The 25832-nt window shown below is 41.0% G+C and overlaps 2 protein-coding genes across 2 annotated transcripts; one reads left to right on the top strand and one right to left on the bottom strand.

Moving 5' to 3' along the window:
* Positions 1-662: 662 nt before the first annotated feature.
* Positions 663-24991, top strand: LOC115766286 (cholecystokinin receptor type A). Its single transcript, XM_030710154.1, has 7 exons — positions 663-993; positions 17407-17607; positions 17677-18063; positions 18135-18208; positions 20988-21327; positions 24236-24503; positions 24580-24991. The coding sequence occupies exons 1-7, from the start codon at positions 663-665 to the stop codon at positions 24989-24991; spliced, it is 2013 nt and encodes a 670-aa protein (XP_030566014.1).
* On the bottom strand, positions 20848-22360 carry LOC115766310. The gene is made up of 4 exons (XM_030710193.1): positions 21510-22360; positions 21367-21450; positions 21002-21316; positions 20848-20949 (listed from the first exon to the last, which is right to left on the bottom strand). The coding sequence occupies exons 1-4, from the start codon at positions 21565-21567 to the stop codon at positions 20885-20887; spliced, it is 522 nt and encodes a 173-aa protein (XP_030566053.1). The 5' UTR covers positions 21568-22360; the 3' UTR covers positions 20848-20884.
* Positions 24992-25832: the final 841 nt, after the last annotated feature.

Raw genomic sequence — 25832 nt, 5'->3', positions numbered from 1 at the left:
CATTTAAATTTTAATTGAGCTGAAAACAAAGTCAAGAGCCTCTTTCGGCCACTCGCATTAGCAAATTGGTGAGTGGGGGCTATGAAAGGCAGCAGCAGCAACCGCAGCAGCAGCAGCAACAAGTCCTCTGGCAACATGTTGCCAAAGAGTGGGCATGTTGTTAATCGATGTTGCTGACTGTGGTGAGTTTGACATTTGTTGCCGCAACTGATGGTCCAAACAGCACTCGAGGAACTGTTGCCGGATCCCAGCATTCAGTGCACGACGGAGTCTACGAGGCGGCGGCACACGGCACGGCTACCTGCTGATTAACCAGTTGGTGTGTTGCTAGCAACTGCTTTGGCTCCATATCCATATATTTTTTTCGAGTTACCGCGAGTGCCAGTGCCGCTGATAGTGCATTTAGAGACAGCCTCACGATTGGCGCCATTTACAATTACCGTCAGCTGCTGTCTGCGCTCGCGCCGCTGGCCACGAATGCTGCACTGCAGCTCAATGCCAGCTATGCCGCTGAGGAGATCTACGGCAGCGGAAGTGGCAGCGGCAGCGGCGATGGGCTCAACGGTAGTGATCTCTACATTTATAGCAATGAGCTGGATCCGGAGCCGACCCCAGCATCACCGGCGCGATCTGTGTCCGGATCGCTGGCATCGGAGGCAACAATGGCATCGGATACTGCATCCGCTACGGTAATGCCCACGCCCTTGGTGCCGTCTAACCGTAGCATGTCGCGGGTGATCGCTGATGTGCCCATCTGGGTGATACCCTGCTACAGCATCATTCTGCTTTGCGCCGTCGTGGGAAATCTGCTGGTGGTGCTCACCCTGGTGCAGAATCGCCGCATGCGCACCATTACCAATGTTTTTCTGCTCAATCTGGCCATCTCGGACATATTGCTGGGCGTGCTCTGCATGCCCGTCACCCTGGTCGGAACGCTGCTGCGCAACTTTATCTTTGGCGAGACCCTCTGCAAGCTCATCCAGTTCGCTCAAGGTAAGTCGGCTGACCCGAGTCCGCTTGAAGTGCCACTGCATTCCGAAGTATTTCGGCACTTTAACCTTTGCCCTGCAAGTGTCCCATGTGGCCGCTGTCATTAGGTGCGTCTGTCCGCTTTTATGAATCAACATACTGCATACATACATACATGCATAAACATGTATACATACATATACCTACACGCATGTACATATCATTATGCCAGTCAAGTGCGAAAATAAAGCGTAGCAAAATGCAATGGAAATGAAATTGCAACTGGAACAGGAACTGATTTTGGAATTAAAACGAATAAGTAGACGCGACTCACTCAGCCCTGTACAGAGTATGTCTATGTGGGAAGTTTTCTGAAAACTGGCTGCAATCTCAAAGTTTTCAGATGCCCTACATAGAGCAGCCTCTTAAATAGATGGTGTGCGTGCGCTCGTTTGCGTGTGTGCGTGTGTGTCGTGTTTTTGCGACTGGCTATTCCCAATGCTAGTGGCCTCAATGCAACAAGGCGTGTGTGCCTCTGGCTTTAAATGAAGACCCCAAATGTGCTGGGTTAAAATATTTGCTACTTAATGAAATGGGTTAATGTCCAGCTTATCTCAATGTGCACAGGTGACACATTTGGCGAAACGCTTCTATGAAATGAACTGTCTAATCAACTAATCACATAACATACGCATCCAAACATATACATACGAGCACATATACACACACACAATCGTAAATCTGGGCTCTTAAGTAATTTGATGTGGGTGTCGTTTTCCAAATATGATAAGCCAAAGGTGTTTGTGCATAGATAATGTAAAATAGTTAAATTAAATACCATGAGCCAGCTAATTATATTTTGAAAATAAAATGAACTTATATATATATGCATAAATACATTTCTTTAAAGGGTTAAGAGTAATTACAAAATACGTCAAAAAAATCTAAAGAATTTAATACGACTAATACCTTGTATTAATTAACATATTTATTTAAGCTTTTATGTTTTTATACCCTTGCAGAGGGTATTATAATTTTGTCGTGAAATGTGTAACGCATAGAAGGAGACATCTCAGACCCCATAAAGCATATATATTCTTGATCAGCATCAACAGCCGAGTCGATATAGTCGTGTCTGTCTGTCTGTTTCTATGCGAACTAGTCTCTCAATTTTAAAGCTATCTTAATGAAACTTTGCAGAAGTCCCTTTTTCTGTCAAAACCAGCTGGATGGGACCACTATATCATATAGCTGCCATAGGAACGATCGGTCGAAAATTAAGTTTTTGTATGAAAAAAACATTTTTGTAATCAAGATGTCTTGACCAAGCTCGGCATTTATTAGTTTTACTATGCTCCTCATATATATGCAAAATCCTATCAACATCGGACCACTATATCATATAGCTGCCATAGGAACGATCGGTCGAAAACCAGGTTTTTGATTAAAAACCTTTTTTGACCAAACTCGGCATTTACTATTTGCCCGGTACTTCTTAGATACTGGCTAAGCACTATGAGCATTATGAAAAGGTTGGGTCTGCAAGGGTATTAGATCTGCGCCGTGCCGAAGATAGCCCTTCCTTCTCGTTTTTTTTAAGTTTAAGTTATCATTAAACTATAATTACTTCAAATAAATTTTGGCAGACTGCCTTTATAGCTATTTCCAGAACAACCCGCTTCTACATATTACACTAGCTAACAAAATGAAATTACTTTTGTATTTACTACCAAACATACTTGATATATTATCCATGTTAATATTGTCCTTTATCGGTAAAGAGCTTGCCGAGTAATGCCCAAAAAGGCTTAAGCAAACAAAATTTTAAATTTTTTAACAAACAATCACTCAAAAGCCACTTTCTTGCCAGCAAGGTCCAAGAACTCAGTAGGGCATCAGCCTGTCTGTGCTGTTAACGTGAGTCACATGCATTAATAATGTATCTATGTAAATTTGCATAAAAGTTTATTTGAAATCTTTGACATGCATCCATTAAAATAAACACATAATCAATTTGCTTTAAACGACTGACTGCAGAGACTATTTAAGAATCTAGCATGTCATTTTTATGCCATTTGATTTCATTTTTATGGCCAGTCTTTTATAGACAATACTTCCTATTACTTATGCATTGTGATATTCCACATAAGCGCTTGTGAGGAACGCATTTATAATTTAAAATAAGTGCCATTTGGCGCGCCATTAAGTATGGCACCGCACAGAAGCGCCCATTACCGATTTCCTATACCCTTTCTATACCTAGCAGCAATTCAAATGCGCAGCAAATGGTTATGATAAAGTTGTGCAAGTGTATGCCCAAGACAGAAAACGACAACTTCGGTCTATTAAACCCTATATATATCCAGTCCGAATGACGATTTGGCATAGATGTATGTTGTATCAAGCTTATATGAAGTTTATTTCAGGTTTAACATAAATGAAAAACGATTTCTAACATAACCATTTATGTGAGTCTTATATTACACATGGACTCTCCTGTCTCTGCTAAGTAGTCGATGAAATGGATGAAATGTATTTCAATTATTTTTACCACATACAGTATTTGCTGGAAAAAAATGACAAGCTTCTTGATCTGCATAAGCAATCGCTTTATCGGGTTGTCTGTCTTCAAGAATTATCGCAAACGAAACTTACTCTTGCAAACCCATGTGGGGCCAGCTTCCAGGGTATTTTTTGGCAGAGCACTCTCGCCTTTGGCATTTTAAGTTGTTTATTATACAAGTCATAAGAAGCTAAAGAGTCATCGACCCAGCAGACGAGCGCTGGCGAGTCACCACTGGAAAGTTGTAACAATGGTCGCACCAAAGGTTCAAAAGTTTAAATATGTATAGACACACACACACACATTTGGGGCGGAAATTACCGGTTATGGAGCGGCACTCACTTGTGTAGTTAAGTCGTTCCATAAAGCAAGAGCTGCAGCAAGAAGCAGCCCGATTTTCAGACCAAAATTGACTCAAGAGCAAATGGGTTGCCAACATTGTGCTCGAAGGCCCTTTGTGATTTCGTTGAATCCCCTCAAAAATTAAATAGCTGTGACCCAGCAAATGTCGATGATCGGTTTTGGTTACCTAACCGTACAGCACCGACCCCGCCAGCACAGAACCAGGCCCAGTCACATGGCTGAGACGGTTGGCAATTTGCTGCCTGTTAACAGCAGCTTAGAGAATTTGCTCTGACACCTGTCACAAATGCTTATCAATTGATGAACTTGATTTACTTAGCTTCAAGCGCTTTCAGCACCACCGACACCAGCCAAGGGTTGGCGCCCCACTCGTAAACTTGAACTACAATGTTAGTTTAGCTGCTGCATGGGCATAAAGTTTTATAAACAAAGGCCAAACAAATTATGTATTAATGTAGGTGCTCTCGACGCTCTCTAGCTGGATACATAGTGAATACATAAATTTAGAATATATATATGCTGGGAGCATAAATTGAAGTGCTTCAAAGCACACGCACACAAGCATACACACATACACATTCAAGTAGAGATATATATACAGATACAGCAGCTGAGCCGAGTGGCTGAAGCTTCTGGCCAGGACCTGCATCTGTGCCTAAGCCAAGGCAAATGCCAAGCCCGTAACAATACCTCTCAGATAATACAAGGCAAATCCTTATTTTCAATGCGAATTAGGCAAGTCTTAGCATAACGTGAGTGCTGCCAGATTGTGAAAATGTGGAAATGTGGATATGTGAAAATGCGAAACTCTGCGAATGTGCAAATGTCTCTGTGAGCAGCTGAAGTGTGTGCCTGTCTGTCTGTGTGAGTGTGTGTGCTTTAAAAATACTTTAGCATTGCTCCAACGATTCGACTATGTGTGTCTGCCCCAATTGTTGCACGGTGGGCACATATACACAAATAAATGTGCGCATCTATATGCAAATTGTCTCATCAAAGTCTCTGAGCTAGAAGAATAAGAATGTTATAAAAGCCAACTAGAAACAATAGTGAATAAGCGCAGCAGCCAGAGGCAGACTTGAAATTGGACTTGCATACATTTAAAAATAAAAAGCAAGCAAACAAACACATTGTGAATAAATTAAGCATACAAATCATGTGCTTCTGTCATTGCTGAAGCTAGGTTCGACTCCAAGAAACAAACTTTAATATGTATTTTTAATTTTCTGCTGTGAATGTCACACAACTAGTTTGATATAATTCAAGGCATTCATAGTTTTAGGTATTAGGGTATTTCCCTTTGCAGTTTTTCTCTTTGATTTATACAAAGCTTACGCTCCACTATGCGCGAACTGTAGAGCGTTGCAAATGCTGTTGGATTTGGCGTCCTGTTATTTTTTGTTGGCATCTGCAGTTTTATGACTTGTTTCCGTTTCCGGGTCCTGGTCCGGGTCCGCTGGGTCTGTGGCTGCGGCTGTGGCTGCCGATGATGATGTTTATAAAATTGTTTACTCAGTTCGAGCTTGTATTCAGCTGACTGGCTGACGAAATTGTCGCTACGTTCATATTTATTTCAGACATTCATTTTTTCAGCTCGACACTCACATGAGCAACTTATTAAGAGCATTATGTGCAATGTCGACCATAACACGTGCCAAACAGACATCTGGCAAAAGTGTCACACATAGGGATGCCGCCATATGGCTGTTTGCTGGCCAAACACGCCTTCTGGCAGCTCGGCACCAATTTCGAGCAAATCTGTTGCACGGCATCCACTTGCACTGGCTCGTAAATTTATAAATGTCAACGTTGCTCGCTGTACGGCCTGTCACACCGATTTATGGCCATCATTTTGTCAAGGTGCACTCGATGCACTAGCCAGACGAAGTCGCATCGAGACCCAGAAACCAAGTTCATGCTCAAGCCGATGCCCTAGCCGAAGGCTCTGCTGCCCGCCTGCCTGTTGCCTGATTTATATGCGCCAGCCTGGGAATCCGGTTATTGCCATCGTCGACTGCCAAATTCAATTTGCTTGCCAATCTTCTGTTCTTACTTGGCAAAGCTGCAGCCTCAAGTTCGAATCAAATCTTTAAACCACGGGATTTTCATGCCTGTCAGCCGCTAAGTGCAAACATCTGCCCCAAACTGTATGCTACATTTTTTTTAAACTAAATAAACAAAAATCTCAGACCGTATATACGCAGTAATTATATATACTCTACCGTATATATATATATATACTATATAATCAACAGAGCGCCAGCTATTCGTTATGGTTTAAGTGTATAGAATACAAATAATGCCAGACGATGCCCCGCCGTGCTCGTCGGCCAAACTCCGCGGTCTTATTCACAGCTCTGACAGCGAGCAAATTAATAATTAATTGGACTTTTATATCTTCTTCTATATTTATACTATTTTAATTTACCCTGCGTTGCTGTTGCTGCAACACGTCAAAGACCATTAATAAGGCGTTAATAGCGCAAAATGGCGAAAAAACGCGAACAAAGGCAAAAAAAGGCGAAAAATTGCGGTAAATTATGTTAAATGGAAAAAATTAAGAAACGTTTGTGCAACAAACAAACAAAATATTATTTTAAACAACATGTTTGTTAAAGATCGACTTAACTTGCGCTTATCAATTATCCAGCTTCCTTCTTTCACTTCCCCCCTAGAAAGCTGCAATCGAAATTGAAGGAGAAACAAAACGACTAAAAGGAATGTGCGGTTCGCCTGGTTCCCAGAATATTAGTCACAGATGGCAGAGCAGTGCGTCCCAGAACATTTAGAAACTGCGCAGCTGCATGGCTGACTTTAAAAGTAGTTTGATGTGTGTGTTTTTTTTTATACCCTCAACACATGTAACAGGCAGACGGAAGCATATCCGACCTCATAAGATATATACTTATTTCTTACTCAGCATCGTTCTGTCTATCGATATATTCATTAGAGTATTAAAGGTCATTCTATGGAAAACGCAGATAAGATTTGTGCTAGAACGTGCGAGCTTGTGTTTAAGATTAAGGGTATCTCCAAGTCGGGCACAACTGGCTAGATTATTTTTATTTCTTTTTTTATTATAAGTAATAATAATGACTACAAAACAGCCCACACACGCACACACCAAGCTAAAACAGGACAACAAATGTTTTTCAATTCAATTTTCTCATTTTTGCATGTTTTGCAGCATATTTGTTATTGTTCGCCCTTAGTTTTCAATAAGAGTTTACCAACCGAAAGATTAAAAGTACACTCAAATACACCCACAGTCAAAGTTCCACTGCACCGCACATAGCCCTGTGGATGCACCTCTTCCCGCTGCCCTCTCTACTATCATTTATATACATTATGAGGCCACATACATATGTATGTGTTGCTTGCTATTCTCGCCCGCTGAATAACGCATTAAGATTAGACAAGTGATTTCCGGCGGCCAGGCAGAGTCCTTGTACATTTTTCAAATATTATTGTACATTTGTAAACGTGCTTAAATTTGATTTAGAAGCTCGTGGGGAGAACAAGAATTCAAATTCCTATTGGGCCTCAATTAAAAAAGTGTGTTAAGACTGTAAATATGTCTTATTTATTGGACTTAAATAGTACGTTTAATAGGACGATTTGCTATAATTATATATAAATAAGCAGTTAGGATGATGTTGCTAATTTTATTAATTAAATTATGACAAAAAAATACCTATTTATTCCTTTGCATTTCTCAAATACATTCGAGCTGGTGCATAATTTTACAAAGCATCAATAAATAAAATGGAATTTCTTTTAAGCAAATTTTTGCCTTAAAAATTTAATAAGTTTGTAAAAAGACATTCATAGCCCACGCTGCCAGCTCTGTGCTCGAGTTTCTGGTGTGGAATAATATGTTTGACTAAGTAAAATTTCGTTGCACAACACAATAAATTCATTTTGCATACAAATATTTTTTTGACCGGCCGCAGGCAATGCAAGAATTAAAGCATTCGTACCAAAAGGATATCAAATATCGATGGCCATATTTTTTTAAAGAGAGCTATAGTTGTATTAACATCAAAAACAAGCCGTGTTCGTGATATTATTTGAAATGTTTAATTAATTGTTTTTTAAAACAGCTTTTTATATGAACGTAATGCCACATTTGATACACCTTTTTATTTTAATATGCGAGATATGTTCGAAATGGGCGGATTTAAATTCATGTATATTGAATTTATTGATGAGCTTAAGCAAATCTGCATGTGCTATAAGAAAAAACGCTTAGTAAGTCTAGCATTAACTACCCAGTATGCTCCTAGAATAGCTGTTAATATAAACACACTTACATCTAGCCACGGCTGGATTTGATCGTCAGTCAAAACAAAGTAAGGGCAGGAAATTAAAAAATGTATATTATATAAATAAATAGAATAAATATAAAAAATAAAGAATGTACAGTGAATAAATTAAAATTCATATTTTTCTATAGTAATCAGTCAATTAAGTAAAAAGGATATGCTTAAGGATGTGTTTAAGTCACAAATAGCAGCGAATTCAAGGCGTCTTAAAAAGAATCACTTCGTTGTGCAAGAGGACGCACACACACAACTACACACATACACACATACTCCTTTTCCAAACACCATTTGTGCCGCATGTGTCTGTGTGTGTGCCTGTTTGCACGTGTATTTGCTGTTGTCACATGTCACAAAAGCATACAAATGAGCAGCCATTTTTTTTTAAAAGAAAAAAAAAGATTTGCCTGAAGGCAATTTAAACTTTCGCAAGACTCTGATTTGGTTGATATTCTAGGGGGAAGGCGGCCCGCAGTTGCTGGCTGGGAATGCCGATAAGCGGGGCATAGACATAGCAACGCTTCGACGGCGACATCTGCTCGATAACAAGGCTGTGCCGCCGTCTCCGAGCCAGCTCCAAGCCAACAACTAACTAGCCAAAGTGTATATATTTGTCGCTTTTGACCTCTGAGATGATGTTATAACATTATATTATTAGTGCAGCGCCAGAGACGGGCGAGGACATGAAGTCCAGTCAAAATTAAATAGAAACATGCATTGAAGCTATGGCTCGCCAGGCAGCAATTGGACATTTGCTGTCACATGACCGGCAACTCGTCCGATTTGGCACTCAATTTGTTTTCCAATTTACTGTGAGCCGGCAAAGTTGTGTGCGAATCATTGCAAAAGTTTTCGGCTGGTCATCTTCGAAACAACAACAAGAGGAGCAACTACAATTACGGTGCTGGCTTAAATAGATTGGCTGCCACGCCCATATATAGCTAAGGCATACGGTTTGCCTCTATGCTCGTCACCTTGAGAGCGCGCACACACAGGCACCGAGATTGGTTGCATTTAATATTATCCCGAGGAGGCATTGAAACTAAAAACTCGGCAGCATGGACAAACAAAACATGCAAGAAAATGCAAACGTCGACATGCACTTGGGTCAAAAGTTTTTGATGAAGTGCAATTCAAGTGCGAGATGAAAAAACTTGTGCGGCAAGTCCAATCCCTGTCGTTCCGGACTCGGCACGCCGCTTGCAACGGACACCGAGCGGCTTAGGCAAGACGGAAACTTACAGCACTTGGCATGCTTTAAGTAAAATATCTTGTCGCCTTATCACTTGCCTGTGTGGGACTCTATCCTTAAATGTTTGCTTCAAGTTGCACTCATAGCTAACTCCCCACCCTTCAGCCAGCCACTGTAAAGTGGCCCTTAACCGGAAACAGTCAAAACGCTGCCTGTGCTTTCGCATAAGCCCACACTTTATCTATTGATAAGTGGCTTACTGTTTGCGTATTTGTCCAAATGTAGTATTTGAACACATATATACATCACATAACGTACAAACATATATATATCTATGATTGGGTCAATATGTTTGAAGCACTCATTTTGTTGACATTATGCTGGATAATAGCACTTCTGCACAAGTGCCTGAAACGGATATCAATTGGCCATTGATTTACCAAATTGGCAGCCTTCCATAATGCACCCTTCAATTAGCACACAACAAAAATATGTACTGAGCATTAACGTACAATACCCTAACATTATCAAGCATTACAAGTTAGCTTAGATGTACGAAATTCCTTTCTACTTTCAACATATATGTATTAAGATCTTTGTGAAAGCCAATTGACAAGCATTAAAAATTTCCAAAAATGTTGGTTAAAGTTGTTTGGGAGAAATTTGTATTCCTTTGCGCTCACTTGAAGAGTAATTTTTAGTTTTTTGAAAATAATAAATACGAGTTTCCCGGATTTTAATAATGGAATGCCATTTGATCGAGTTTAGGCTTGTCATGAGATAATATGATATAATATAGTGTCTTGGAATCGAGTCGATCGGCTTATTGTGGACGATACCATCATAGCGCAAATTTTAAAACTTAAAATTTACGAACTTTGATCGAACCTTGACTTAACTTAACATGAAGAGAATACTTAAGTGGACCTTTTATTACAAGACTCTTTAAATTGTAAATGTTAAATTAAAAAGTTAAGATCGAAACTTAATATTTAACATTAACAATTTCTCATTAGTAGAGGTAAACACTGCTCTAAGTTATTTGTCCAAAATGTGGATAATCTTTGTCTGTATCCGTATATGTATTAGTCTGTACTCTATTCCATAGATCGAGTAAGATGCACACGTTTGCAAGGGTATTAAATATGCATAAACTGAAAAATATTTGTTTATATTTGTTCCCGATGTCAGTTCAGCTGCCTACTGAATCTGAAACAAATATTTAAGCTTAATTGGTGAGCGGCACGTGTTTAATTCAATTGGAAAATAAAACATGTTAATTAGTAGACATTGAATTCAAACTAGATAATTCTCCTGCCGCCTGCCATGGCGAGTGTCTGGCCCCGCTGTCATTTTGGCTGTCTGTCAATTTGTCTAACGCGCAGCACATTTTAATTTATTATGTTTTACAATATGCCCTATAGCATCATGCCGAATGTGGGCCGGAGTTGGACGCCGGAAAAACACATATAGCCAATAAAATTGAGCCTTCGGCAAATGGCGTGACAGTTGGTCCTCTTTTGGCTGCCCGCCTCCGCAATCGCCCGCCCACGCCCTGTCGGTAAAAAAACAATGGAACCAATTTCTTTTATAATTTAACAATTTCACAATTTTTTGGGTCCGAAGTTGAACACAGTTGGAATGGAAAAAGCAGCAAAAACGAACAAAAAGAAAAAAACAACGAAATTGCAGCAGGTTCCGGCAATGGCTGCTGATATACCCTGTGCCCAATTGGCAAATATCTACATATATGTATACATACATCTATAAAGATATATATTCGTATATGTATATGTATGTTGTGTATTAGTATATTGATATTTATGCTTATGCTCAGTCAGGGGCCCAAGTTAAATGCACACACACATACACAGAAGAGAATAAAGTAGGCTGTTTCGGGAATAGCTCTACAGGGCAATTTTCGGTCGGTCCTTTGCGATAGACAATTGCTGATTTCTTATATTTTACGACGTCCGAAAGTTTTGCGTTGCCATTTTTTATTGTTAACTCAAATTGAAATGATTTTTATTGATAATACGCACAGCACAGGCAGACCGGCGACTGGATGGGCTTTTCAAAGCCAGCACACAGATTTTTTTATTTACAGCTGACAACTCAGTCCATGAAATTGCAGTTATGGCAAGTTACGGCCGTGAAGCAAATGCCCGGAGTACTAAATCAAAAACAACGACCAGAGCCGGACCGCCTGGACAAAACGAATTGCCTTTGAGATGCGGACATCCATCGGTCGATATGTACCCACTTATTTGAATGCCCCATCGAAAGCGCTTTTCACTTTTGTCTCTAATGTATTTGTGAATATTGAGTGCATTTCCATCCTCTTTCCAGTCGTTTGTGCTGTCCCTTACAGTTTGGCATTAGCTTACAGTGATACAAAGATATTGAATGTTTCCCTGCGTGCTGCCAAAAAGTACTTCCTTCTGCCTTTTATCGCTTTATAAAGTCAGTTCCTTTCCAAAACATCATCTATTATTGGGCTGCAAATGTACTTGATATGAACCCAAATGTATGCAATTCAAATGAAATTGTGTTTTCATGTTTTCATATTGTTAATTAAAACTTTAGTTTTTTAATGAAAATCAAGACAAAAATTATAAACAAATAAATGAACAAAAATCTGGATTCACGGCTGTGAAAAAACAGTTTCACAAGCCGCATCTGAAGGCAGGTTCGAGCTGAGCCAACGATATTAAACTATAGACACAATTCATTTATAAATTGAGATTTTTAATATACATATAAATTGCTATTTATGGATCTAATACGCTTGGACACATTTGGCAATGCACGAAACAATATTTCCAAAGCTTATTGAGTGGGCAAATAAATTAGCTGAACCTGCAGGCAAATTGGCAAAGCCGAATTTCTAATTAAAATAACTTATTTATTTTAATGCTAAATGCATGAATGAACATTGCCGGTTTAACCCCTTTGAAATATTTATAAAATCGTTTGAAATCGCGTAGTTAGTCGCCTACACAAATTCATAGCCGGTCAACATAATGAAAATGTGGGATCTGGGAATTAGTCAATCACAGCACATTGAAAGTATCAACGTATCACCCGAGCAGAGACTGGTCAGACATTAGAAGTTAAAGTTGACAGGGCAGGACAGGTAAAGGTTGGTGCGGTGTCGACTAGGTGAACCAACATTTAATTTACTTTTGATGTACGTTTCTGACTTTACAACTTGTACGCCAAGTTGTAAATGCAACTCGGCCAAAGTTGAGTTAACCATATTTAATGTTGCAACTTGCGCTGGGTCTGTCTTATTGACTGATTCCTGATAAAAGTTTTCTTTAGTTTTTCAGACTTTTATTTATTTACTTTATTGTTGGCTGCATCTACAGCGAAGTTCTGTGCTGCAGAGGCGGTCTAAATGTTTCCCAAGCCCCAACTCCACCCTTATAACATTCATTGATCGAGGGGCGCAGCCACACCTGTGGGATTGGGCATGTGGGCGTTGTTGCATGCAAATTAGCTGTGGTTCCTGGTAACCGGAAAAAACTCGGTAGCTGTTGGGCCAAACACAAAAACACGTTCAGAGTTTTTGGGCGTCTGGCTTCATATGAATTAATTAAGCAGCAAATTGGTACGACTTTGCCTTGGGGCATGGGCAAGGGGCATCCGTTTGTGGAGTGCCTTGAATTTATGCTGCAAAGCTATTGGCTCACTTTTGTTAGTGCTAAATGCATTTAACTCTGGTAAAACAATTAACATAATGCTCGAAGTGAAAGTAAATTACTTTCTCTGTACAACTAGCAATTTTTCCCTTTGAAAGCCAACTGAACAATACGTCAAAGGGCACCAACAGCAACATATATTCAAGCACTAAAATGAAAGAGTTTACACTTTTCGGTTGATTGCTCTGCGGGGAAGAGATCCTTCCTAAATACCCTTCTTGTATAAATGGTTACTTTTATGTCTTCTTGGTTATATTTTTGGAAAGGGGCTGCTAGCAAGGCGTGTCCTAATATATACTTAATGCCACAACAATCCAACTCTTGTGTGTGGCTTCAAATGTGACTTTTAGCGTAGCAAAAATGCATTTGACTAGAACTTTGATGTGGATCATCAATCATAGAGTAAGCCAAGCAATCTGGTCTGGACAAGAAAATCTGCCTTTTTTTCTAAATACTAGACATACACGACATATAACAAGCACATATTGGTATATTACTTTAATTATTATAGATATATCTTTATATATATATGTGGCCGTCGGTTTAAGAAACTGCTGCATCCATACCCTACCTCTAGACGCGCGTCGTCTTGATTGATCTGTTGCCTAAATGACGGACTCACGAACTGGTATAAAAATCGTGTTATTTTGAAAAGCACACTGCTCATTTTGAAAAACACTTTTTTTTTTTGGTAGGTTAGTATCCTTAAATGAATGTATTAACTTTTTGTGTATCCAAAATAATTTTCTTGACTCATATTTGTGCTCACAGCGGCGGCGTATTTAACAATAGTGCCCAAATGAAGCTCGTGTGTAGTAGAGAATGCGGTTTGTAATTAAATGTCAAACGTGTTCAGCTGTCCCAGTCCACTGAATAAATCATGCAAATGACAAAATGTATAATCAGCAGCCCCACGAAATGAAACGAATCGGAATAAAATGGCCAGAACTGCAATAGAAAGCTCCGAGTGCATGGGCGTATGCCGTGCGTGGGCGGCCAGGCGTTTGGGCGTTTGGGTGTTTGGGCTTTGGGGCTTCTGGGCGTGTAGCATGCAACGCATGTCAAGCTAGCGAAATGGGAATTGAGAAATGAGATAGCTGCATAGGCATTACCTGCCACAGGCGCTGCCCACATACAAGCCCATTTTGGCAAATTTACAATTCAATGAGCCTGTATTTGAGTCCAAATTTCAATCCCTGTTGCTTGCTTGCCAAAGAGCAGCAAAACAACAGCAACAACAGCAAAACAGCAGCAAAAGAGAGGACACTATGCCTGTGCAAGAGGTATACTGTAAATCCTATTTAATGCCCGGACAGTCGCCTAATGGGGACAAGTTTGCTGTCGACTTCACAAAATAAGCCGAATTTAACAACCAACAAACCAATTTTTATATTTTCAAACAATCATATTTTCTACGTTTAACTAAAACCCCTCTGGGTCAAATGGTCCCATCAGAACTTGACTTGCGACTCGGGCCTCTGATACAATATTTATGAAAACAAAGAAATAATAACAAAAGAATATAAAGTAAAAGTAGTTCGAATAGTAGAAGGAGCTGTCAAATATTTATTTGCACAAGATGTTTAATAATAAGTAATTAAATTAAATAGAAATGAATTTGATACGAAATCTACATATACGCTACGTTTAATAAGTTTGCGTGTTCGAATATGCGGATAAAGCAAAGCTTAACGAATTCGAAATTAAATAGCCCGCATCAATGCGATTGGCCATAAGCATGCTTAGCAAATTGGCCCAAATTGGCGATTGCCCAATTGAAAAAGCCTATTGAATATGAAAATATGCATTCAGCATAAGCCAATTTAAAGCCCTTTAGGCCCGGGCAGTTGCTTGTAATCGCTTTAACAATTCAGAATTTATATTTAATGTGCAAAATTGTGACTGAAATTTAAGAAGATTCCATTCAAGCTCAAGAAAGCTAACTTCGGTTAGTAAAATGCATTTTAAATGAATGGGAATAAGTAAATGATTTTTAGTCCCTTTCGACTGATTGAGCACTTCCACTAGATGCAAGTGAGTCAAGGGGGGTTGCTCTAGTGGGGATAAGTGTTCAAAAAATTAAATAAACTTGGTCTTAAATACTATGCAAGAAGCTAGCTAGCTGTCCAATTTTGAGAGGGTATTATTTCGATTTCGACTCTTATCGATTTCAAGTCTATATATATATATAGTATACACCTTATGGGTTCCGGAGATGCTTCCCTTTGCCTGTTACACACAGGTGCACAAAACCAATATACCCTTTTTACACACTTTCAATGAGTTCAGTCTATAATGCCGTGGCGTGATTTCAAGCAATTTAAAGCTGTTACCGAGATTCAACACCTTGCTCCAGTCCCTTAACGACCTTTCACACTGGAAACTACACAGATTTTGCATTCCAATAACGTTGGCTGCAGGGGCTGGGGCAAAACAATAATATCTGAAAATTGTGCGACGTGCGCGACATAAAACACAATTGCTTGAAATTTTATTTACATTTTGATAATCTGTGGGGCCCAGTTGATTTTAAGCATTTTCAACATTTTCAACATTTTCAGCATTTTCAACATATTTAGTCAAGTGCTTTTTCAAAGAATTGCCTATGGGATTGGCGTGTACGCTGCTATTGTGTATTCAGCCAGCTAGATTCTAAGTCGGCCTGGGATGGGATCTGTCACAGTCCAATTTTCCTATATTTAGCATTTCCATAAAATTTGCATGTTTATTTGCGGGTGGACTCATTGAACCATGGCCGTGGTCAGATGCGGCGCTGCGGCGATGCGGCGGAGCTAAATTTAATTTTGTTTCATTGTTAATGAGCTTGGCTTGTTTAACAATTTGGCTCACGCTCAGCTAATGGGTTGTTGCTAACACAACAACAACAACAAAAACACACAAACAGACATCCACACACAGACAAACACACTCGCACGCCCACTGAGAACCAAAAGCAGTTTCAACTTTGCAGCCCCAAAATCCAACAAGTCCCATTCCCCAATGCCCATCCTCAAGCCCAACGTCTCTGATGGCCCACACACATTCGTGGGCCTTAATGCTTGCGTGTCGGTGTCACTGTTTGCTTTCTATCTGCATGCCAGCGGATTCGGAAAAGTGAACGGGAATATGGGAAACGGCTTTTGATGGAAACACAAAGCCTAATTTTGGTTCTTTTCTTTTGCCTCCACGTAAGTCAACAGAAGCAGAGAGGCAGCAGGCCTCTGCCCCTTAACTGGCAGCCGCGCATCATCATCATCATCAGCAGCAGCATTTGGCATTTGGAATTTGGCCCAAATTGAGTACTACAACTACCATTGGTAATACGAGTGCAGAGAGCTATGATGAATGATGCATATCTGGCAGAGGTGGGTTGACTTCATTATGTGGCGCCGCAGGTGGAATGCCGTCTGCAGGCGACTGACATGTAAATAAAGTTAACGTTGGCCACCATTTGGCCATTATCATTATCGTTGTCCTGGCCGAAATGGTTTGCATTTGTTATGCCACGCACTGACAAACGAATCGATAAGTATAACCGAAACCGCAACCGTACCCAAAGTCGGCATAAATTAGCATTTTAATGATGCGTCTCATGTAATGAGTGCCTTTCTACTATGCAACTTGTGATGCCCGAATCGATGGCATGTTAAATACCATCTTAGAGGCTTTATTTGAACACCAAAACATTCGGGAGTCATCGATCATAATAAGAAGAGCATCGATTTTGAAAGCAATCAAAAGTTGTTTAGTCGTTCGGCAGCTGCCGTCATTGATAGCTTTCGCCCATGTCGATTTTAATATACTGTACTCTTATTTATATCTCTATCTGATCAGGCTATCCAATGGCAAATTTCTTTGGGTTTTTTAATAAATTTATCTGTTATATGTAAATAGTACTATGCATTGTATAGTTAGTGGTACTATCCATAAGTGATATCACCAGCTATTGTCTATCAATATTATGGCGCCGAGCTGCATTAGTTGGATTTCCAACATGCAACCCATTAATACGCTGCCCATTTTGATTAACTGAAATAGCATTAGTCATCTTAATGAATAAGGTTAAGACTTATGAATATATTTTAAAATATACTCTTCGTTTTATCGATATTATCAGTCATCAGTGGGACCACTCGACTTAAGCTCTCTAAATAAACATGACCACATTCTCTGATCCTAAGGAATAAATTATGCAATTTGAATATATTAAAATGTATGTATTTATTAGATATCCGCACTATCGATAATATCAGCTATTGCCTATCTTTCGATTTTGACATTGATTATTTGCAGCCGCTTCGGTGGCAGTTTCCTCTTGGACCTTGGTGGCCATATCCTGCGAGCGCTACTATGCCATTTGCCATCCGCTAAGATCTCGCACCTGGCAGACCATCAATCATGCCAACAAGATCATCGCCTTCATCTGGCTGGGCAGTCTGGTCTGCATGACACCAATCGCGATATTTAGCCAGCTAATGCCGACCAGTCGTCAGGGTGAGTAGACCAATCGCCAGGCTAAAGTCAACCAGCCAAAGTCCTTGTGTTAACCATTCCGATATATAGGGTTGCGCAAATGCCGGGAACAGTGGCCGGCCAACTCTTTGGGCTATGAGCGGGCGTACAACATATTTCTCAATCTGGCGCTACTCGTGCTACCGCTAATGGCGCTCAGCTTTGCCTATCTGTTTATCACGCGGACTCTCTATGTGAGCATGCGCAACGAGCGTGCCATGAACTTTGGCAGCAGCGGCCCCGACGTCGGCCTCACCACCAACAGCAGCAGCAGCAACAACAACAGCAGCTGCACCGGCATCCGGCGCACCTACGGCAACTCCAACTACTTGATGCGCATGCAGATGCGCCAGGAGGCGCTGGCCATCGATGGCAGCGCCAAGCTGGATATGCTCCTTCAGCAGCAGAAAGCAAGCGGACCACCGCAGTACTATTACGGTAAGTAGGCGCAGCATAAGCGAACATTATCCGGCCTTGCTCGGGCTATGTTTCTTTTCCACAAATGCAAGACATTACATTAAATGATTTGGTTATCAGGCAGAAACAAATAGTCCCGCCCTGCAAGCGATTTTATAGAGGTCTCGTAATAACATTTGTAGGATTAGGCCAAGCATAGTTTTTAGAAAAAACAAACTTTTTTAACTATGTAAAATATCAGGTAAGAAATAATATTAGATAATAGTATTTTTATCGCATCTGTGTCTATAAAGATCTTTCAATTATTCAGTATTCGAGTTTTGGTTCCCCAAAAAAAAAACTGTCGTTGGGTTGGGTTCTATATTCAAGCTTAAACATTTTCCGACTTTAAATTTATCCCTTTTGCTCCATCTTTCCATCTCTCAAGGAAAACTCTTTCAATAAGTGTACCAGGAAAAGAAATTTGCTGTATAGACACAGTCTTTGCGTAGGCTAAAAATCAGACGACGACAGCTTCAATTGCTTGAATTTGCAAACATTTTGTGCTTACGTTCCCCTTGCCCTTGCCCTTGCCCTTGCCCTGCTCTTTGCTGTTGCCCGCTGTTCCATTTCGCCCACACACAATTTGCATGGCAAAGTCATCCACGCGAAAAATATGTTTCAGTGCGGCAGCCTGCTTGATCCAGCTTGCAACAGCCCAACAGCAACAGCTCTGCCGGGTCTAACGAGATGAGGGCCCAACTAACCGCGTTACGCATACGCCGCATAGGACGGCATGTGACGATAAATCGCTGCCGTTCGATTCCATTTGATTTCGAGCATTTGATAAATTCAACTGAACCGCACAAATGGCCTTTCATTCGCATTCGCATTCGCCTCGACGCGCGAGCCCTGCTTTAACTACTTATAAAACGTGCCGCAGCTAAACTTAACCAATATGGCCTGACTATTTTCCAGTTTGGCTATATTTGCACTTTTGCTGCTATTTAGAGCAAAGTCAAGCCACACTGCCTTTCCGCTGTCAATCAATTATGGCGTTGGAACTGCTTAAAGAAGGTCATAAATAGAAGTTTTCATTATTGCCACATTGGGGTTAAGCGAGGTCAGGCTGGCCCAAGTCGGTTGCACGGCCCTGCGGCAGTCCGTTTATCCATTTGCGTTAATTAGAGCCTGTTCCAGATGGGTTAAGTTACAGCAGCGAGTCAAATGAGACGTTTTTAGTTTTCTGCGGGTGCCTAAAAGTATACATTTACCCATTTGCTGTGACCCGCAAACCAAAAATATATAAGAAAACCAGTTCACTTGGCAGCCCTGCCGCCATAACGCCCATCCACTCGGATTTGCTTGAAAGCGGCTCAAACGGGCAAACAGGCAAACAGAACTTGCATATTAGCATAGACTTGCGCTTTTACCGAGAGCTTTTAAATGCAAAGCTCAACGCAGAGAATGAATTATCACAGGGTGCTGCCATAAAGGATACTCGGCTTATTTTCACCAGCATTCCTTTTTTTGCTGTACCAGCTGGCAGGCTAAGTGCCGCTTCACATCCGCTTTGCATTAGAAGCGGTTATGCACAGCGAAAGTGTCAAATTAAATACCATAAATTATGCTTGCGGGTCGAGCATTTAAACGCTCGTTAAATGTCCTTATCTCGTTTATCGACCTAAAAGGGCCACGCACAAATTAGTGAGACCAGATCAGGTCCCCTCCGCAAATGGTGTCACCATTTACACATGCCACATTCCGCACACGCACACACCACATTGCCACAAACAGCTAAAAAGCTAGGAAAAAAAACCAGAGACACGCTCAAATGCTCCAATGTTGATGATAAATTTTATTAAATTTTTAAAACCTATGCAATTTACGGCCGGCACTTAACATTTTTGTCTCATAAATTGCCAGGCGCACTCCCAGCCAACCCACTAGAGCTGGTAGTTAGTCAGGCGGCTCGCCGTGCCATGCCCCGCTCGGGGAAATGGGCGAAAATGTTTTATTACACTCAACGCAATGCGCGGCGCTCGGCGCTCTCGCTGGCAATTTCCCTAACCAAGTTAAATATAATTAGAGCCCTAAACTCGTAATATTCGCTGCAAGCCCTGTTGTCATTAAAGCCTCGCATGGGGTATCGCAATTCGGTCACGAGCTGTGCAGGCAGCAGGCTTTTGTGCTTGATCAGGCCACTGAACTCATGCAATAGGCACGTGTTCGCATATCACGCTCTTATGTTTTGGCCATGGCAATATCTTACCTCTGCTTTCAATATAATGGATCAGAAGGCTTAACTATATGTGTCTATTTTATTGGGTACAACCACTTTAATTATTTTTACAGTCTATTTTTTAGTATATTTATGTAAAGACACGCGTAAACAAGGGTATTCAAACTTTGGCACTTTCAGGACATTTCATTTTACATATTTCTAAGTAACGTGCGTTATGTTAATATTCATATGAATTAAAAAGTGTAATTTTTGTCGTATTCTAATTAGAACAACGACAAACGCCCATGTTTTGGCAGCGCAAATATTATTTTATTCATTCGAAATGCCAAAATTATTCCTTAATACAGAGATAATTCGACTTAAAGAATTTCACTGAAAATTTAAAAAGAAAGTTATTTAGGTACATCTCTTGGAAGTCAAGGAATAAGAAAACGGAATATCTATGACCCTAACCAGCAATTGGTTGCAGCTGCAAACTCCGCCGCACAGCTTACAAAGGCTTGGGTCAAAAAGAATATTTTAACGATAATATATTATATATATACATATCAAATTCAATATTCAATATGTTAGTGGAATTGCCAACTCCTTAAATCAAGACTTAGTAACGACGTCTGTTCACGTCTTTTTTGACTTTTGTCTCGTATAATGCGCCAGGTTGTAGTCATCAGCGGCGACGAGCTCTGCAATTTTCCTATTAATGTTGCTTGGGTAAAATCAGTTGCTGATTCTCACCTGCCGCATCTATGGCTCCCCGCGCATTGATGGGCACCGAGTCTTCGCCGCTGACCAGGCGAATGTGGGCCATGCGTTCGGCGTCTGCCGCCGCGCCGGCCAGTTCGATAATCTGTCGTGCGGCTGCCACACTCTGCTCAAACTCGACCTGCCGCCTGCGGTCGTTGGTGCTCTTCATGGCGGTGCGATAGACCAGATCCACCAGGCGGCTGCTGTAGCCATTGTCGAATACGCCCTCGCGGCGCAAGAGTGCGTTGCGCTGGCGCAGAGCAGACGCTCGGCCGCCCATCAAATCGTATGGATACAGTTGCTGACCTTGGGCAAAGGTTAGAGCCAAATGGGGCAGTCTGGCCGGCCGAACTTACCCAACTCAGTTCGGTCTGTTCCTTTACGATGCTCACCTGGATGCTTCTTTAGAACATCATACGACAGCTTAATGCAAATACCAGCTGCAAACAGCGAACGCTTGGTACTCAATATAGCCGCAAGTGGGCGTGATCTCACTTACCCCAGAACACAATTAAAATAAATAGCAAGATTTGAAGACAAAAGCGCCAGTTAAACATATTTTCCAACTTTTTCGACAGTTCTCAGTTTCAGCTATTGTCAAGGCCAGCTGTTCATATTCAAGAAATTTAATGAAAAATAGCATCAAATTGGCCAAAAATATTTAAAGCAATCGAAATTCGATGTACATCTACATATTTCACATAATGGCACCCGTTGATGTCCGAAGCGCAAACAAAGGTTCCAGCTGTTTGCGGTTGGCCACTTGCCTGCCCAGCTAGAGGCATTGTGCATCCAGGCAAAAAACAGATGAGGCCGCCACCTGCAACGTGTGGCGCCTGGGCAGCTCTTCAGCCTCGAAGGGTTTCGAGCCGCGAACTGCTGCAGTTGAAGGCGGATTGGGGAAATATATCGTAACCGTTGCAGCGTAAATAGGGTCAGGTAGCTCGACGCGTCGTTGCCGCCAGCGGATTGTGGGTGACCTGCGAGTGGGTTTTGCATTGTCCGCACACAGCAGCTAATCCCACGCCAACAGGCTTGTCGATATCCAGTGCAGAGTGCACCATGTTGCCAGCCCCAAGGCCCTCCCACGCCAAGCAGCCAATTAAGGGGAATCAGCAGCAACAGCAACATCGTCCACGATATTCCTCCAGCGGCTGCTTGTCCGACTGCCATTCGGAAACACTCTAATGCCCATCGTCCGACTGTGGCTGATTAGCGCCAGCTGTCAGTCAGTTGCTTAAATTGGTTATATTGTGATTTACATAAGCCAGCTTTAATGCCATTCCGCTCGCTATTAAAACTGATGCCTTCCACACGCGCAACAAAACAACAAAGTTGCACCCCGTCTAAAATGCTTTAACCTATGTATATATAAATATATATGCAAATATGTTCCTACCCAAAACAATCGCACACACGCACATGTATTGCCCTCTATTAGTGGGTGCACGAAAAACTTTCATATATAGACATAAAAAAAATACAAGTGAAAAAGATAAATAGACAGGTTAAAGTAAATGAGATAGAGAGAGAGAGAAAAAGTTGGGGAAAGAGAGGGGCAAAGAGAGAAAGAGAGAGAGAGAGAGAGAGAAAGAAAGGAGTGCTAAAGAGTAAATTAGATTGCGAATGTATGAACGAGTTGAACTTTACTTGACTTACAGCACATATTTTTAATGTAACAATTATCAAAATAATATGAAGATCTTTAGACCTTACATGAATTTATGAGAATCGCATAGTAGGGCATTATTTAAAAATACGTTATATTGAATTTGTGGCGCATCTGGAAGAAAAGATACAAGCATATATACATACATACGTACAAGCATTTATACATACATACATACAAGCATATACACATACATACGAACGTACGTACATGCACACATACATACATAACAAATAATAGGTTCTAGTCGGGAGCTCCCGACTAGGGGATACCCTGAACCCTCTTCTTCCAACATCAAATTCATATATATATTCTATTTTAGAAGCTATATGTCAAGTTTGGTGACTTATTATTTACCAAAATTGCTCAAAAAACAGGATATCGATATTGATTCTTATCGATTGCGATTTGCGCGGGAACTAGGAGCATCTACATCTAAAATTTCAAGTCTCTAGCTCTTATAGGTTCTGAGATCCTTGCGTTCATACATACGGACGGACGGAGGGACGGACGGACGGACGGACAGACAGACGGACATGGCTAGATCAACTCGGCTATTGATGCTGATCAAGAATATATATACTTTATGGGGTCGGAGATGCTTCCTTCTGCCTGTTACATACATTTGGATTTCGCACAAATACAATATACCCTTATACCCATTTTTAATGGGTTCAGGGTATAAAAATACACATACTCACAAAAAGGCCGTCATACGTTTGTATTTAATATATATGCTGGTCGGGGCACTCTCAATAAAAACATTCCGGCTGTTGTGTATGCAAATATGTTGTTCCATTAGCAAACATGCAAGCTTTTAGCTTGCGATTATTAACAGTCGAATCAAGTAAGCCACAACAAAATTAAATTGGAAAAATCGTGGAATCATGCTTACATTTATGTAGCTGTAAGTCTTCCCTTCGACAAATGTAAACAAAAACGTGCATATTCTCTTCCATCTGTTGTTCATATAGATACTGGCAATATTCTCCATATAACATATACAATATGTGCTGATGTATCGAACAGCTCCCAGCCAATGATGTCAGAAACAATGATTTATTAGGTATACGCTCAATCGAACGCGTTTAATCTTTGCCATTGTTTGTCTTTGGTGCCTCTCTATGCTCCGAATCAAGTAAAATAAAGCCTTTCGTACACTCAGCCCTATCTATATATTTTATACTCTGTACACAAAGTGAGAGAAAATATACATATATAAGTTTAGTGTAAACTAAAGTTAAGGATGGCCGACTCGAGCTCAATTTTGTTTAAAATAATCAACAACAGGGCTCAATCACCAAAAGTGAGCAGGTGAACTTTCAGTTTCTATACTCAGCAGTGTTTGCTGCCGATTCCAGGCAAGCGGGGACCAACATAGACCTCGGGTCGACCAATTTAAAACTTAATTTGTTATGTAACAAATATATATTAAATATTCATGTATCCCCGGCAAAGGAAGGGCTGCTATCACTTCTATCATTGGAAATTTCATGCGGTTGACTCTGATATGTTCTCTCTCTTTCTCTCTCTCTCTTTCGCCCATTCTCTTGCAGCGGAAGGCTACACACAAGGCGGCAGCAAGCGCCGCTTGTTCGGCTCCTGCGATGGCCGGCGGCATCTTTACTGCATGCGCAGTGCCTCGGTCAAGTCGCTGCGGCAACAGCAACAACAGCAGCAGCACCTTGGCGGATCTGGAGACTGCTGTGCCCGAATGCAGCGAATGCGGCAGCAGCAGCTCAACATGACCGCGGGCAACGATGGAGAGCGGCGCAAGTCGTTGTCCACGCCCAGTTTGCGTATCACGGAGGCAACACTGCGCAGGTAAGTAGAGCTGGCCTCACAGCCCTATGAGCACCATTGCAGCATCAAAGATTTCCATATATATTGTCGCGTGCAGATCCAACGAGACCAAGAGCTTGGAGAGCAAGAAGCGGGTGGTAAAGATGCTGTTTGTGCTGGTGCTGGAGTTCTTCATCTGCTGGACGCCGCTGTACGTGATCAATACGATGACTATGCTGATTGGGCCCGTGGTGTATGAGTATGTGGATTATACGGCCATAAGCTTCTTGCAGCTGCTGGCCTACTCGTCCAGCTGTTGTAATCCGATCACCTATTGCTTCATGAATGCGAGCTTCCGGCGTGCCTTTGTGGACACCTTCAAGGGCATGCGACTGTGCGATGGCGGACGCTTTGGATTTTGTCGACGCCGTTCCAAGAATGAGACGAACCTATCGGTCGCTGGCAACTCGATTGCGCTGGCCAATTCGGCCATGTCCAGCCACACCATACTGGAGAGTCCGCGCCTCTGAGGCAGCCGACGTCAGCATCAGAGGCCGCGCACACTGACGCGGAAGCTGGACAGGGATAAGGACAGGGACAGGGAGAGGGACAGGGACACAGTCAAAATCAGGGGCAGGAATGAGGGTCTGATGGAAACGGAGTCACTCTAAAATAAGTATGTGATGTGCAAGAAATTGAAACTGTGGTTGTCAACGATTCTACTAAAAGTAAGTTGTGTTTGGTATGGATAAAACTAATATTATGTTCGGGTTTCTATGGCATCAGTTGCTGCATAAGTAGAGCAACCCTTTAAAATATATAATTATATATACAAATATATCTATTTATAATAATCATCTATCACTTCTGAGCTGTTGCATTGTACTTTTATTGTGAATCTAATTGTTAAATGTAAATTGTTAGACTTGTCTTGGCCTGCAATTCGCGGTCTGCGTTTCAGTGTTTATACAAATGTAATTTTTTTTATATAGATGTTTAAATGTGCAAGCAATCAAGAATAAGATTAACTAAAATGAAAAAAACACAAAAAAAGTATTTAAAAATCATATTTATATAGAGTATAAGCAAAGAGGCGTGGCAAGAGAAACATTCAACTGCAACTCCTTTGAATTGTAACTATACCATGCATTTGGAGAATCGAGAATCTCTCATACTGTTTACCAGGTACTAACCACAAAAAAAAAAGAAAGAAAGTTAAAATGATAGATGCTGTTTTGCATTTCTATTGAAAGTATTACAAACTATATTTAAATGTATTTTAACTGCGAAAAGCGAAAAGCAGCAAGACTAACTGAGAAAGAACCTTGAAACTTGGCACGCATGAAATTTGATTTCTTACAAATATATACT

Source organism: Drosophila novamexicana, unplaced genomic scaffold (genome assembly GCF_003285875.2).
Source record: "Drosophila novamexicana strain 15010-1031.04,08,12 unplaced genomic scaffold, DnovRS2.1 tig00001089-arrow-arrow-pilon, whole genome shotgun sequence".
NCBI lineage: Eukaryota > Metazoa > Arthropoda > Insecta > Diptera > Drosophilidae > Drosophila > Drosophila novamexicana.
Note: the sequence above shows the minus strand (reverse complement) of the source record. Positions and strands in the feature narration are given on the sequence as shown.

Excerpts from the sequence above, each read along its gene's own strand:
- LOC115766286 (XM_030710154.1), top strand. The coding sequence starts at position 663 with ATGGCATCGGATACTGCATCCGCTACGGTAATGCCCACGCCCTTGGTG. Across the intron at positions 18,209-20,987 it reads AGCGATTTTATAGAGGTCTC|TTGCTGATTCTCACCTGCCG; the intron begins GTAATAACATTT and ends GGGTAAAATCAG. Across the intron at positions 24,504-24,579 it reads ACGGAGGCAACACTGCGCAG|ATCCAACGAGACCAAGAGCT; the intron begins GTAAGTAGAGCT and ends TGTCGCGTGCAG.
- LOC115766310 (XM_030710193.1), bottom strand. The coding sequence starts at position 21,567 with ATGTTTAACTGGCGCTTTTGTCTTCAAATCTTGCTATTTATTTTAATT. Across the intron at positions 21,317-21,366 it reads AACAGACCGAACTGAGTTGG|GTCAGCAACTGTATCCATAC; the intron begins GTAAGTTCGGCC and ends CCTTTGCCCAAG. Across the intron at positions 20,950-21,001 it reads GGGAGCCATAGATGCGGCAG|AGCTCGTCGCCGCTGATGAC; the intron begins GTGAGAATCAGC and ends GGAAAATTGCAG.